A 16,902-nucleotide genomic window follows, 5' to 3' on the forward strand; every position below is an offset into this window, starting at 1 on the left:
GTACAAAGATGGAGCTTGTAGTGTTCTAGGAACAGGTTGGCAAGCCGATTATGTATGAGGCGGCAGTGCAGGATATATACTAAGACGCAGAAGCCAGGATGTTGGGGAATCCATGATGAGGAGGTACACTGAGAGCATCAAAGGTGGTACCATAGAGTTATAGCAGAGGGAAAAATAAGGTTTTAAGGCATAGAATATGGGTAAGGAAAGTCAGTCCTTTCAGATGCTTTCAGAGTTGTTCATGTAAAACTTCACTGAGAGGAAGAAAGCAGTGTTACTGGCCTTTCCTGAGTGTTTTGTTGTTGCTTTTCAGCAAAAGTCTCCATAGCTCTTCTCTGCACAGGCGCACCTCCAAAGGAACTTGGCTTGGATGGGTATTTGCTCTGATTTTAAGTAGTTTAACCAGACAAAGTTGGTGACTGGAAAATACTGGCCTTCATGGCTCTCCAGGAAACTCCAAGGTTTTCCCTCTTATTACTGAGAAGTCTGATACATTCCAGTTTTACATTTAGACCAAATTTGGGAGCTGTGCCCTTAAACCCAGGCTGACCCTGGACCATTGGCTTCTGCCCCAGCCTGGGATGGCAGGCATCATCATAAGTTAATTCAGCCAAGATGTTCTTTAAATGAGATAGGTGATGCTTTCTCAAAGGTTCATGGATAACACTGAGAGAAATAAGAGTGTTCTTGGATCACTCAGGAAGTACTTGAGAACATTATTTAAGACCTCTGTTCCCAAAATGTTATGACATAGATATGAAGGTGTCTTGCCTTCCAGGGAGTAAAAGTGGCCAATTTGTCACATACAGAATTATTCTCAACTTTTTTTCTTTCATAGCTTACTGAAATGAGATGACGACCCTAATCCACTGGTTTGCAACCTCTCTAATTCTGTGAGCTTTAATATAGTTATTAATTAAAATTGTTAATTAATAATAATTGATATAGTTATATTGTATCATCCCCCAAGGATAAAATTATTTTTGTTGCTATTTCATAACTGTAATTTTGCTACTATTATGAATAATAATGTAGATATCTGGATTTTTTAATGGTCTTAGATAACCCCTATTAAGGGGTCCTTTGAGCCTCAAAAGATTCATGACCCACAGGTTAAGAATTGATGCCCTAACATATAGGCTTCTTACCAGAAAAGGCACCTCGTGATTGTAGCAAAAGTAATTTGGAACCATCAAAAACCATGTTTGAAGTGTGTGTGTGTCTCTCTCTCTCTCTCTCTCTCTCTCTCTCTCTCTCTCTCTGTGTGTGTGTGTGTGTGTGTGTGTGTGTGTGCATGGAAAGAACAAACAAATTGCTTTCAGATACAGGGCACATACTGTAATGACTGCCTTGATGAGCTATGTGATTGTAATCTTTGAATGACAGACTCAAACAAAATCACGTTTGGAGGTAGTAATGAAATAGCCTTTCTTCCCAAACTACTTGACTCATTGGACTTTTAGGTTGTCTAGTATTGCTTCTCAGCCTTTTGGCTAAGATCACGTGTTGAGCTGTCTAGTGATACTCTGTAGCCGTGGAGCTAGCATCAACCCACCTAGTCTAGTGAGGGACCATGAAGAGTAAAGAGGACAGTCATCTATACTATTTCCTCTCTTGAAAAGAAGAAATAGAACAACAGTTTATCTTCGACTCTGACAAATAGATCCTCTCTACATATTCAGATAGCAATTGAGCTGTTTCCCATTAATACTGTCGCTGCTTAGTGATTCCTGGACCTTTACTGAAGAAAGTAAAGTTCAGAATCCGTCTACAAGTAAGTTCAGAATCCTCCATTTCAATCTAGGTATAGTCACAAGGGTGTCATGTACAGGAGAGTGACATCAGCATGCCTTGGACAATCACTGTAGCTGTTGCTTAGTCTGTGACCTTTACTTGCAAATGTCACATTAGTCCTAGGACCTTTTAAAGAACTATTCCTGGTTTGATTCTTTTGCTACTATTTCCTGGATAGTTTTTATGTGCTAAGCAACAGGATGATATGCGTATGTGGTATTTTTTCCCTCCTTTAATCTGAGTATTGTTCCCTAAATGTCCTACTACCGATGTCATGAGTGAAATATGATTTATTCCCCATTTTGGAAAGATACACGATGGAGTCAAAGAGATGAAATAACGTACTGAGAGGCCCTCAGTCAGTCTAGGGGCAGGACTCCACAGCCTGTGAGTCCATAGATCTGTCTGCTAATAGACTCTGGTCTTTTGAAGTGAATTTCCTGTGTCACCATCCCGGTGGGAAATGAGCTGTCTTCTGCAGCCCTGAGTGATGACCACCAGAGAAGCACAAGGGGGTGGAATGAGCATCATTTATTCAGAATAACAGGGAGAGCCCTCCTGCACTAATAGAAGGTTGGATTGTGTAGCCTCTGAGGTGCCTTCCTGCAGACTCTTACACCTTTATAATGGATTGGCACATTCTAAGAGCTGGACTTGGAGGACTGAGTTAGACCATCATGGGAATCAACAGGGAGCAAACAGATGGAAATGGAGGATGCAGTCACCCAGAGAAATCTTCCTTTTTCAACTCGTTCTCTTTTCTCCTGGCCTCGGGGGAGATTGCTGGCTGTGATATTAATCTGTTCCTGTCCAAGTGAGTGATTTCATGGCTGTAACTTGGGGGATATCCCTTCAGAGCAGCCGTGTTTCCATACTGTCCAGCACACCTTGGCCTCTTACTGTTTATGTAGTGGAATACAGCTTTCCCACCAAGTTGAAAGATGTTCTCTAATTTCTAAACAAGCAGGGAGAGCAGCAGGCTAGGAGAGCTCGGTTAATTTTAATAGCAAATGTGGATGAGCCTTTAGGCCCAGAGAATGCCATTGCCACTGAAGTAACAGATTCAAAAAGAAATTGACCCATCGGAGATATAACTTCTCCTTTCTTTTAGACTTCTTCTTTTTTTTAAAGGGCACGTGTGTGTGGTGTGTATGTATTTAAGCATGTTCATGTTGGTGGTATGCATATATGAATATGTATGTATATGGTTGTGAGTCTATAAAACCAAGGGGTTGTTGATCCCTCTGTTTCTCACTACCTTAAATGCTGAGACAGAATCTCTTGGTGAACATGGAGCTCAATAATTTGACTAGGTTAGCTAGCTAGGTTGTTCTAGCGACTCCTTGTCCCCTCCTGAGGAATGGGATTAGAGATGGCCTACCTTGCTTGTTGGTGGTAGGGACCCGAATGCTACTTCTCGTGCTTGCAGGGTAAACCTTTCACCTCCCTAGTTTCACCATGTCACTGTTTGTCTCATGGAAATACAACTCAGAGCTTCATGTTAGTGGGAGTTATCAATCAATCAATCGATCAACCCACCCAACCATCTATTCATTAAGTTATCTATCTACTCTCCTATCCATCCATCCATCCATCCATTTCTCCATTCATTTATCTACCCATCATTCTTTCTATCATTTATTCATCCATCCATCCATCTGTCCATTCCTCCATTTATCTACCCATCATTCTTTCTACTATTTTTCCATCCATCCATCTATCCATCTATCCATCTAACCATGTATCCACATACAGATGCATGCCCCTTACCTTTCTACCTATCCATCCACCTATCCATTCCAGTGTATCCCCACGACATAGAGCTGAACTGGTGGGCGTGGTAAGGGTGGTTCTGTTCACACTGAGCTCAATGGTGCAATGAGGATGGATTGTAAAACAGGATGTGACAGAAAATGTCAAGGTAACATTTGAATACATAGTAGGGGGGGTCTTCATATTTGTGTGATTAAGGAGAACTTCAATGAAAAGGCTAATGAGCAGATTATTTCCCAAAAGATAATCCAGGGCTTTCTAGTCCCACTGTGATGCATATGAACTTAGACAAAGGGGCAGTGAGGGAAATGGAGAGGAAGGTTAGCAGAGAAGGTAAGCGAAGAGTGAAATACAGTACAATGCTTGAGAGGTCTGCTTCTCCCATTCCCCAAAGCTTTCCACATTCTCTTAAACACCCACTCAAGGTATCCAGTGAGCTGTGTACTTTCTGAGAGCATTCCTTAAACAATGTTACTGAGCTATAATTAAAACTTTGCAATCACCTATATAAAGTGACCTATTTCCATAGTACTCTAACTATTACCATAATCACCTCTAGAATATTATTGTTTTTCTCAAAGAAAATGTCATGCCCTTTATCTCTCACCTCCTAAGGCAATAAGCAATCCCTTTTCAAACAGTAAAGTGATATTCACATATCAAAATGTATAAATATAAATTTCTGGCAAACAGGTAGGGAGAATAGATAGCCAGAAGCCCATATTTCTAGAACGAATGATGGCTTTCTAGGTGTATAGTAGCGGTGAAGTTGTCATATGAATCTCCTTGTGGATGTAAGGAAGACAGTGACAGGAAAATGATTCTGAGAGATCCCTAAACAGGGGTCACTGTGAAGTCTAATGGCTCTTAGACGCAGAGGTACCAGACTGAAAAAGATGAGGAAAAAAAAAGTAAAACGCCATGCAAGTTTTGGTAATCCTTGGGAGAATTACCAGAATGAAATTATTTATTGATTAGCTTCAGTTATTACCCAAAGAACCAGTAAGTCTCAATAAGGAATCTTATCATTTTCTTGATGCTTGGGGAACAATAGGCAAGTGGTATATTGATGGGGAAATGCTGCTTGCTGGGCCCCACCTAGGCTGGTCCATAGAATTTCACACTGAAGGACATCCCTAACACCTCTTCCTCCAGTCACTCAAAATAGTTGGAAAATGAGTAATGAGTAGGGTGATTGGCAGGCTTCTGAAAAGGATAGCTCTAGGTGATCCACATTGAGTAGGTATGTACCAATGGTGCATAACATTACCTTACGTCAAAAAAAAAAAAATGGACTAGTACTGATGGTCATTGCTTAAACAACAACATCAAAGACAGGGAGGTGCAGACTGCCTCTAAAAAAAGGGGAGGGGGAGAGGTTAGGAGGATGTTAGCCCGAAAACCGGGAAAGGGAATAACAATCGAAATGTAAATAAGAAATACCCAAGTTAATAAAGATGAAAAAATGATTTATTTATTTATACATATGAATGCTCTATTTCATGTATGCTTTCATGTATCCTGGGGCAGCAGATCCTATTATAGGTGGTTATGAGCCACCATTTGGTTGCTAGAAATTGAACTTAAGACCTCTGGAAGAATAACCAGTGCTCTTAACCACTGAACCATCTCTCCAGCCCTCAGAATGCCTCTAAATGAACCAAATATTCTGGTCCACTCAATCACATAAGACTCTGGAAACTGAGACCAAGTAGCACCTGGAAAAGCCTTACCCCAGTGCAGAGTACCTTCTGCTCTCTTTAAGCTTGTCTCTTCTGTACACTTATTTTATACCACAGGACTGCCTTGCATTAATTATTTTCCCTTGGCCTTAATTGACAAATTCATTTATTGACTTTCTTTGAGGCAGATGGTCCTGTGCTAGACGGCAGGTAGAATGAAGTATTTTTTTGCGATGTCTGGATGACCTTCCTTTGAGTCCTGAGGTTAGTGCTTGAGCAAAGATCTATTTTCCTTAACTGTACTTTCTTTCTTCCAAAATTTATTTATTTATTTATTTGTTTGTTTGTTTATTTATTTATTCATTCATTTTACATCCAGATTGAGATAGGAACCCCCTCCTTCCATTCCTCCCAGTCCCTCTCTCACATTCCCCCTCCCCTACCCCTCTATTTTCTCCTCAGGGGCCCTGTGATTTACTTTAGCCTGAGTGTCTGCAGGGTTCAGTATGTCAGGACAATATTTTTTATGCATTTGTTAGTGCTCTGTTTTGGTATTTCCTCTCTCATTTTGGCCACTCTTTCCTTAAAGAGCCAGCAAGATCCAACCATGTTTCCAGAAAGAATTCCTCCTCCTCCCCCTCCTCTTCTTCCTCCTCCTCCAAATCACCAACAATAGATTTCGTGTTCCTCTTGTTTGTTTGTTTGTTTAAAAAACTTATCTAATAAATGGACAGGAAAGTACTGAAAATATGACAAAAATGAGTAAAGTTTCTAGAAAATCTAGACTGTTTTGGAAGATTAGAGTGACAGTTCCTGGATTATATTCCACAGGTAAAAATAAGACAGAATAAAATGGGATATAATATATCCCACCAATGTCCGAAAAAGCCTAGATAGGTCAGATACTAGGAAAGACTGGCTATCTGGGAACATGGAAATAAAGCCATAGGACTCATATATAAAGGACTCATCTTCCTTCTCAAGTGATGTAAAATCATTAAGACCACAAATTACCTTAGAAAATGAAGGAGCCTTGCAGAAAATAGCTAAGAATATCTTAGTTGACCAGTGACTTCTGGGGATGAGATAGAACAATTTACACCTTACTGAGCATCAGTCTAGGCAACAACACTTCTGGCTACTTCACACACAGGAAAAAGTATAGGGGTGCTCAGTGAGAACCTAAAAATTTGCCATTTTAGTTGACTGAGCACTGCAATTATATATTAAGTTTATAAAAAATAATCCATGCCATACTTGAGTATTCTCTCTCTCTGTCTCTGTCTCTGTCTCTCTCTCTCTCTCTCTCACACACGCACAAATAGATGTAAGTACATACATACTCAAACACATATAAACATTATATCATAAAATGCTTTCTGTATGTGGTAAATCCTCAATATTTTATGTGCCAGTATTAATCATTGCAACGGTTATGTTAGGCAACACCTGTGGTTAGACTGATTTATTACTCATATTACTCATTTTTATGAATAAAGCTTTATTGACATACAGCCATTCATTTGTTATAACAATGATCTATGGCTGCATTGGAGCAATATAAATACAGAGAAGTGGAGCTTCATCAAAGGTCATATGGTCCTCAAAGTAAAAAATACTTGCTTTCTTTCCATTTAAAGGAAATCTTTTCAATTTCTACTTTTGAGCTAGAGCTGTCAAAGGCTAAAACATATTATGAGAGAAAGATGGAAACAGAGTCAGAGACACACACACAGAGACAGAGAGAGAGAGACAGAGACAGAGACAGAAACAGAATAACATTTTGAGAAACTGCCTCATGCAGTTACAGTATATTACAGCTGAAACTTTACAGGATAGCGTAGTAGGCTGCAATAAGTTATTCAAATCTGAAACAAGACACTGGCTGAATTCCCTCTTTGGATTGGATAAGACCTAACACATTTGAATCAATCTACACGATGCTAGGTTTACTGTATTAAATATTAGTTTCATTTGAACATTATTTTCAAGAGATATCTGAGTAATATTTAAGCAAATACCCACATACAGTGGCACTACCAAGTTTACATACAAAATTAACAACTCTCCTACTTCTCCCAAAGTCAAGAATAGGACACAGTCCCCTCACTGTTTCTTTTCCCTTAAAACATTGACTTCATTGTTTTGATCAGTTTCCAGTCAATTGGGAAGAGAAAACAGAAACTCTGTGGAGTATTTCATTAGTGGTCTTCAAGCAAATACATTTACTGCCGTGATTCATGTTTCCTCTTAGAACATGAGATGAAGGTAAATATTTCACATTTCACTTCCTGTTCATTTTGGTGTCACACCAGCATGAAAAGGCCAAATCCAAGTGGATTTTTATTTAAATCAGCTGGCATAAAACATGACATACTCCTTTCTTCTCTGTGGGAAAAGCAGACGGGTCTAATTAATAAAATGTATCATATCAGTCTTCAATTATGTCTCAGTGGGGAGGGAGAATAACGCAGTCTGGAAGTCTTTAGGCCTTAGAGAATGATGTTTTAATTAAATAAACACGTTTTTATTTTTGTGCTTAGGAAATAGCTTTGAAAACAAAATATCACAGTTTTAAGGAAAAGGGATGAACTGTGAAAAAAAATTTATATTAACCAAGCTTTCCGTTGTTTTTGCAGGGTGGGTATGGCAGGTTTTGCCCTTCTTCCTTGTCAAGGTCAAAGTGAAGAATACATTCCATTTAGGAGAGAATTTTGAGAACCATAAGAGGACTTTGAAACTAGAAGACAACATAGCAAATAACCAGAATAATCAAGTTGGCCACAGCCCAGATTTGATTGTAAACATCCAAGGTATTTAAAGAGTCCTCAGTGGGAGGCTGATTCATAATCTAAAGCAAAAATAGGAGATATAACTAAATAGCACACGGAACTGCAACATGCTCACCTCCACTCTCAATCTAGAGTCAGCATTTCCTTTGAAAATTACAGTGACCTGGGTGAAGAGGTGAACCCTGCAGTTTAGAATCTCAAGCTCCTACAGTTGGAAGACTTTAATTAGACAACATACTGTAACCTTAGCCATTTGGGCTGTAATATTTTACTAGCAAACCAGAGCACCTCTAAGACCTCAGAGTTCATAAAGTCCACTTGCAATTGCAAATCTCTCTAGCTATGGTGGAAGGAATATAAAGATAAAATGTATCAGAAGTCAAGGCACAGTGACTTTGTACAATGATACATGGCAAGTGACCCTCAGCTTCAGTGTTGGGAGATATCAAGACATGGTAGAGAATTAGTGAAGTTATTGACTAACTGCTTGTTCTCGAGGCAGCAGCCCCAGAATATAATTAGGATTTAAAAACCAAAGCCACAAGTGAAATCTCTCATTAAAAAATACTGACAGGTAATTAACACAAAGAAACAAAATAGCCACAATTCTTATGCTAAGCTAAATATCTACAGTCCACTGGTTTCATATTCTGATGGCCTACTCTTCTGATATAACTACTGAGGAAATTAGAACATGACTAATGCAGAGGTCATGGCAGTGAGAAGTCAGCCATTTCTTTCCTGTAGCTTCACTGCCCTGACCAGATGTACGAATGTTCCTGACATTGTAATTATTTCCTAAGTTATGTAGCTGTCCCTTAAAATCTTGAAATTAATTTTTTTTCTCACTCAGATATATATATATATATATATATACATATATATATATATTGCCATTTTTCAAGTTGGAAACTTATTGTAGGAGACAGTTAAAGAGTTTTAGAAGTCAATCTCATAGTATGAAGGAAGCACTGTACTTCCCTGGAGTAGCAAGAATACATAATGTCCTTCCTTTGCTCTTCAATATTTTTTTCTCATCTGATGGCATTTACAATCACTATGAGGTAAACCTGTGAGGAGAAATAAAGTTGAAATTATATACTCTGAGTATGTGTGTGCCACCACTCCATGGATTTAACAAAAATGAAAATGTAAACCAAGGATCAACAGTCATCTTCTTCTCCTTCCTGACTGCTTCATGCAGTCACCTCCCATTCTTGGCACCCTGACATGATAGACGGATGGCACCTTACAGCTATGAGCCAAATTGATAAGTTGTTTTTTATCTTTGAGGCTTTTTTAATAGCAATGAGAAAAGTAACTAACACAGGAAATTGGTACAATTGGTACCAGAAGTGGGGTTTTGCTGTGACAAAGCTAACCTAGGCATTTGAGACTGGTATATAGCAGTAGTGTTTGGAGTTTGGAGCTATAAGCTAGATAAGCCATAGAATTATATAATCAGAACTCAATGGGCAATTCCACTGGTATTTTAGAAGATAATAACATTGTGAGAAATCAGAATAGTTCCTTTTGTCTTTTATTTGCTTTCTCTTGCTCTTTTGTGTTATCTTTCATTTTTTCTCCCTCCTTCCCCTTTATCCCCTTTCTTCTCCCCCTCTTTCTTTATGTGGTGCAGGGAACTGAACCTAGGACATCATATAGGCTATACAAGCACTCAATCACAGACCTTTATTATCAGTTCAACTGTTGTTTGTCCTTGATATGTAATGACATTTTTGCTTGCTGATCTAACACAGCTTATGTAGTTTTCATATACATTTTATGTGTTTTGATTTATCCATTTGAACAATAGAAATTGGAGAAATCATCGCTAAAGTACATTCATTTTATATTTTCATTCTAGTTCAGTGAATCTAACACATATAGACTTTCAGGTATATGATAATTTTGTGGCTCAGATCCCCAGGGTCAAATCCAAGGATTGATGGGAACCAGGTGCCTTTGGCTAAAGCTGACCTGATACCTGTTTTGTCAAAAGATACAAATGCAAAGCTAAAAATACATTTTACATTTTTAAATGATTAAAATCAAATTGAAATAAGACTATTTCTGACATATGAAAAATTGTGAAATACATTATTCAATAAATTTACATAGCCACCTTTATCTGCTTGGGTATTTTCTACAGCTGTCTTTGAGTTACAATAGTAGAGTGGAACAATTGGGGCATAGTTTGGCACAATGTGCCTACAATTCTTACCATTTAACTCTTTGCACAAAAGGCTTCCTGAACCCAAATATTTAGGGTCAAATCTATATAACAGAAATGCCTAGCACCCATAGACATATAATATGGTAACTGGGATTGAATAACCAAATTTATTATTTACTCAATTTGCATTAGTTGAAATTTCAACAATACATGTACATGATGGATATCATGGTTCTAGTCATTTTAAATGGCACTGTGAATCTTCTGACTTTTACAGTCTGTAATATTCTAGAACCAGATATAGCAACATGTACCTATAGTCCCATCTAGTTGAGAGACTGAAGGAGGACTAGTTGAGCATATAAGTTCAAGGTCAGCTTTATAATTTAGTGATAATCCACTCTCTTTAATGCCAGTAAGTAAGCTTGCTGTCCACACTAAGTCATTTCTTTTCCCTACATGTTCTAGAAAGAGTTCATTTATGAGGCTAATATGCTTGGAGTTCTGCTGTTATCTTAACACCATTTGCTTCAACCCAACTTTTAAATAAAAACAGAGCTTAAGAGAGCGGGCTCAGCCGGGCTGCCTAGGCTAGATTCTGAGCTCTACCTTGTGCTAGTTCCATGATCACAGGCCAAGTCACTTCACGTCTCTGAGACTCCTCTGCTTCCTTGTCTGCAGACCATTTCTCCTGTGTAATTGGGTACACTATGAGAATTAAGTTAATATTTATAAAGTAATTAAGATAGTAACTTTTAATTGTGTTTACATAAAATGTCAAATATTTTAAGCATAAAATTATGTTTTGAAAAAGGAAAACAGCTGGTTCATGCAATGACAGGGAGAATATTTATCAAAATATCACAGCTCCTACAAGACATAAGCTAAGTTCCTCATCTAGTATGTTTTTCTCAGTTCCCACAAATAACAGCTATTCTTTGGAGTCTCTTGGTAGACAGTTCTGGATATTCAGAATGACACAGACTTTTAATGATGGTAGCTTCCAAGGCTTATGATACAGAACTGGTCTGAATTATTTCTTGTCTGAAATTTGCATACACTTTCCATCATCCCTCCTGCCTTTGTGTCTCTCCTCAGAATCATTCCCAGAGTTTAAAGAGACTGTTTATTCTGCAAACAGAGCTTATGATCTCAATCAGCTGCCTGCAGAGGAAGAAATCCCGACACTCAGTCTGGATGGTGTCATCTCGTTGGTCTATGTATACAATTTCAGCCTCACTCTTGCCTCTTTTACTCAGAGATCATGCCCTAAATTACCCTGCTCCTGGAGATCCAAATCTAATCACTCCCAAACACCATTTTCCTCAAATGTTTATCCCCCTAATCCATTGCTTCTTCTGCGACTTCTGACTATGACTCCATTTCCCTTGACATGGTCTTTTCCTCTCTATCGTCTCCATAGATATAGAAATTGAAAACTTGAATCTTTGGAAATTCCTTACACTGTGGGTCAGAAGATGCCAAATCAATGCTGTCCCTTTGTACTAAAGAATGAAGAGAAGTGCTATCAACTGGAATGTTCTGCTAAAAAAATTTTATATTTGAATAATTTCAGATTTAGATAAAAGTTATATAGAGATATTTGAATATTATATGCCCAGGTTTTATGAAAATCAATGTTCTACATAACCAAAGGATTTTTTATGATTAAGAACTTAACATAGGTATGAAGCTAAGAACTAGTTATAGTATTTGGATATTGTTTCTTCCCATGTCTTTTTGTTATTAGCATATATAAACATATACAGTTAGATTGAAACATGTGTTAGCTAGATAAAACATGCCCGTGTCCTTCAGCAACTTACAATCTTATCTGAGATTGTAGCCTTCAGGATAGCACACCACATACAAAGGCTTGTTTGGATATCTAAATGGATACTTGTTCTGACTGTGGAAGTAGGACATGGAAACATCCAGGCTTAAGTTGTTTTCAACAACAATATATGTGTCGCTTTTTGACCAAGCATCTCAGCTTGAAGCCTGTAGGATGTGAGTTACACTGATAGGTTTTGGCTTCCAAGCATCCATTTCACCTCTGTCATACTCATCCTTTGAGGACTTGGTCTTCATTGAGTACAGCCCAGTGGATCTTTAATCTGGGTCTGCACTCTCAAATCCAGTTTGAAACAGTGTTCTTGGTCCCAGCTGAGAGGTGATGAGCCAAAGGAGGAGACAGGAACCCAGTAATCCTTAACAGACCTACCTAACCCCAGGAGTGCACCATGGGCTGTTGTCTACTGAATCCCATAACTTCCTTTCCACCTCCTCCTTCATTTCTCAACTCTTGTTGATTTTCGATTCTTGTGTTTTCCTGAAAACTTCACTTATAGCCAATTAAATCAGACTTTCTGTGGCTCCTTACCAAAGAACCCTAAGTCCAGAGTGCATGAGGAGTCACTGCTATACAGATGAGGTGGGCTAACATCTATGACGATCCATAATAAAGAACAATTTCTATGAGTATCCTAGTTGATAGAAACAGTGAAATAAAATCCGTTTTCTCTCCATTTTACTGAAAAAAATACTTATTTATAGGTATCTGCTACTATACTGAAATAGCAGATGTTTTGTGGAGGCAGTCTAGTATGACACTGATTAGTTACTTCCTCAGACAGTGGTAAGGATATTTGTTGGGGCACAGACAGGGATCCGTAGAAACCCCACCATGCTTCCTTGAGTGGTTTTGTTTCTCTCTTCTCATTGGTGCCTCTGACATGCACACTGTGGAATCAAGCCTGCACTGCATGGTGGCTATCTCCCTTCTCTCTCCTCAAGCTAGCAACATGGGGGATCCGTTTGGGATGAGCAAGGCTGACAGTCCCTGCGACTAAGTGAATGGCATGTTTCTCTTGTGCTGCCAGCAGCCGTGGGTTCATATCAGTACAGCTTGTCAGCAAATTGCGATTTATGACACTTGCTGATGCTGAGGAAAGGAGGGTCAGGGGATGAAAGTGTGATACATTTTCCAGACTGAGACTGACTATTTTACCAGGCACATTATCTGCTGCCTTCTTCAATGTGCAGCTTTGATAACAGTGACATTTTGGGTCCATTCAAAGTTATGGAAAGACTTTCAGATAGCTATTCAGTTAGGTGACATAATGCCAGCACCAGTTGAATTTTCTGCCTCCAATAAACAGCTTGCCTTCCCTTTCCTCTTTGTTCTGTTTCATGAGCCTTTTACTACAAGGCTTTTAAAGAGGATAAGGAAATAGCAGAGAGACAAGATGGAAACAAGGAAGGATGTGCCATTCAAATGTTTCCCTCAGTGCTGTGACCAAATGCCTGACATAGGATAGTTAGAGGGTACAGTTCATCATGACAGGGAACATCTGGTGACAGGAATAGGATGCAGCTGGTCAGAGTGAATTCTCAGTGAGGCAGCAGAGAGTGAACAGGAAGTGGGGCTGGGTTCCAAAACCTCAAGACCCACCCTGGTAATCCACACCCACCACTAGGGAGGCAGCTTCTTAGGGTTCCACAACCTTCCCAAAACTGTGCCACCTTCTGGAGACCAAGTGGCTCAAATGAGTGAGCATCTGCTTTGAATTCTTCAGATTTCAGTGGTTTGAATCCTGGTCTTAGCGCTTTTCAGTCCTTGAGATACTCCGGCCCCAATTTGTTCGTGCGCTAACTCCTGCTGTTGCATCGAGAAAATGGAATCCTGATAAGTGCTTCTATCAAATGACCCGGCATCCTAGAATCTTGTCTATGTTCTCAGCCCTGATCTTTTGCCCTCTCTGTGTAGCATGCATCTTCTACCTTTGTCACAGTGGGAGGATTGTATACAGCCATCATTATTCTGTGTGCTAGTTCTCTGGAGATTGCTCCATTGTCTGGTTGGGCGTATCTAGAGCTCCTGATTGCTGGAGAAGTTCCTGAAAGAGACAGTCACTCTGAAAAGAGCTGCTTAGGATTTGAGATCTTTTTGGAAAAAAAAATGTGTCCACCCCCCTAGAGAGAATCAGACATGATTATAAATCATAGGCACGAGACCCAGACAGCAGCAGACAATGGAAGAAGAAATGGTCAGCGTGAAAAAATCACTCTGTGATGTCCTCAAGATTGAATTTCTGTATGATTCAGTTCTGGCTTTGCTCTAAGATTTCCTGGAAGCAGAAGCTTATCCACAGATTCTGGCAGCATGGTTTCCAATGACTGAGGAGTTCTTCAGATTGTCTATCTTGGAGTACCTTGCTTAAATCACTTGATGGATTTACAGAAAATTTAATAACCAGCCGTGGCTTTGTCCTTTGGACATATGCAAGCCTGCCAAGCACTAAGTAGGCTTCATCCCACGTACCATGGCTGCTGTGTGCTCAGCAGGGATGGCGTTCAAGGATGAAGACAGCTGGGGAGCCATGGTGTGCAAGATACGAACCTGTTGGAGAGATGACCCATAAGGACTAAGCTGCCAAATGGGGCAGGGTTGTGCTAATTGCCTGGACAACCTTGCCTTCTACCAGGACTAGAAGGCAAAGGAAGAAAAGGTAAAAGAACAACTCTTTCCAGATCACCAAAGTTCTGAATTTCTCCAGGTGTACCGAGAAGAGGAGATCGTGAGGGAGGGCACAGACCCGTAGGCTCTGCACGTAGACTAACCTGAATTCAAACGGCAACATCATTTCCTACCACTATGACCTTGGGTTAATAAATCCCTCCACCTACTCAGGTATTTGCTTCCTTATTTAAAGATTGCCACCATCTCAAAATTGTTACTAAGGTGGGAGGCATGTAAGGTATCTCACAGAATGCTGAGTTTATAGTACCCACCATTCCTAGAGAAAAACTCTTCCTAACGTGTTTTTCACCCATTTGCAAGAAAGAATGTGTAAGTCAAGCCTTGTGGCAGCGAAGAACATCAGCCCAGCTTGACTTCGCTTCAGTAAACATTTGTTAAGTAGCTACTGTGGATGCTCCTTCCTGCCAAGACACTAAAGTAAATGGCATTATCCCTGTTGCCTCCCCAACTGTACCATAAACTTCTTGACAAGGCAGGCATGCATGATGGGAACTTTAGGAAGGCTTCCAAGACAGCAAAAAAGCAAGCCAGAGGCTCTATGGAGACTAAAATACCCAAACTCCTGGGAAAAGTAAAACAAAGCAGAAAGACCTTCATCAGGGATGCTGATGGTCCCTCCCACATCCCTCCAGCCCCTGTGCTGTATGAGCCACCAAGTATTTGGAATCTGCTAAAGTGTTCAATAAGGCAGTGCTCCCGTTCTGTCCCTGCAGAAAAGGAGTGAAGAGTATTAAGAAACAAAATAATGATGCTGGTAACTTTCCCTCTTTGTTTCTTCCCCACAACCTTCTACCTCCCCTTTTATTGACATTACTTGAGCAGAAGTCTAATCTGTTTGGCTAGCAGGTACCCTTGGCTGAGCAGCGTATTTGAGTTAGTTCCCTGCCATTCTTTTCCTCAGAATCCTGAAGCAGCTGACTCCATGCCACCAGGCATTTCCTCTCAGCATCTGCCCCTTGCCTTTAATGGCTTTTGAAATTCTGTTCACAGGGTTGGATGATACACATCCCTCTCAGCAGCCTTCTTCTTCCCTCTCAGCTCTGTATCCTGTTCCTTTGTCAGCTCCTTCATATACCCCATGTCATGTCTTGTGGCTGTGTTCTATCTCCTCTGAGATGGACTTGTTGTAGATTAATTTTTCTCCTTTGTATGTAGGTTTGGTTTCTCCCAAGGTATTTTTTGGGATTTCTTTAACTTCAAATAAAACTAAAACAAGAAAACTATCCAGTTTTAAGTTCCAACCGTCCTTTGATGGTTAGTGTTAACTGTCATCTTGAGGGAATCCAGAATCACTGGGAAGGCAAGTCTGACCTTGAAAACTGAGATGGGAAGACCCACCAGTTGTGGATGAAGTTGTCCCTAGTTGGGAGGCTGGACTGTAGAGAAAAGAAATGGAATGGTAGCATTCATCAGTTGCTCTGTTTTCTAATCATGGATGCCACGTACATAGCTGCTTTAAGCACCTATTACCTGGACTTTCCTGCCATGATGGACTGTAATTTTTGACTATGGGCCAGACAAACCCTTTCTCCCTGAAGTCACTTTTGTCAGAGTATTGTATTGCATTGAATGAGTTTAAGACTCTCCAGGGCTTCCTTACACCAGAGTAGCTATTTTTATATTTTTTATGCTGGATGTCTCTAACTACTAGCACATAGAAAGAGCAAACTACACAGAGTTCTGTGAAATGAATCTACAGGGATTTTATTTTTTTAATAGACAACTAGGTCTTCTCTGCTCTCTACTTTTTCTTCCCCTCATAGTCTCTGCTTCAGACCCCAGGCCCAGGAACTGAAACTCCACCTACCTCTCTTCTGCCCAACTATAGGCTGTAGGCAGTTTTACTCAACTATAGTTTTATATATAGTTTTAAATTAAAGAACAAAGTTTGCACAACAAAAGCTGGTAAATTTGAGAATACATTCTTAGGCCTAGGACTTCAGGGACAGAATTTAGCATAATAATACATAGCAACAGACCAAACCTCAATATTGATGTGCCATACACTAAAATGAGCTGTAACCAGTTCTCTTGTGAGAGTCCAGGTTTAAACAGACTAGTTGTGTTCAGATGCAATGTTACTTGGGAATATGCTTATATACTGAATGGAAAGGAATTTGAATGAAGTTAAATATAGAAGAG

General features: G+C 39.7%; 1 protein-coding gene across 7 annotated transcripts in view; it reads right to left on the reverse strand.

The window, feature by feature from the left end:
• The window catches only part of Sgcd (sarcoglycan, delta), a 981,842-nt gene that overhangs the window by 66,121 nt on the left and 898,819 nt on the right, over positions 1-16,902 (reverse strand). Inside the window, exon 6 of one of the 7 annotated variants that reach the window (XM_063269589.1) lies at positions 1,246-10,908. The exons of the other annotated variants lie outside the window; for them this stretch is intronic. Within the exon in view, the coding sequence (XP_063125659.1) occupies positions 10,857-10,908 (52 nt within the window). The 3' untranslated portion in view covers positions 1,246-10,856. Of the gene's footprint in view, positions 1-1,245; positions 10,909-16,902 lie in introns of those variants that run through there. 7 annotated transcript variants of the gene reach the window in all.

Source organism: Rattus norvegicus, chromosome 10, assembly GCF_036323735.1.
Source record: "Rattus norvegicus strain BN/NHsdMcwi chromosome 10, GRCr8, whole genome shotgun sequence".
Lineage (NCBI taxonomy): Eukaryota > Metazoa > Chordata > Mammalia > Rodentia > Muridae > Rattus > Rattus norvegicus.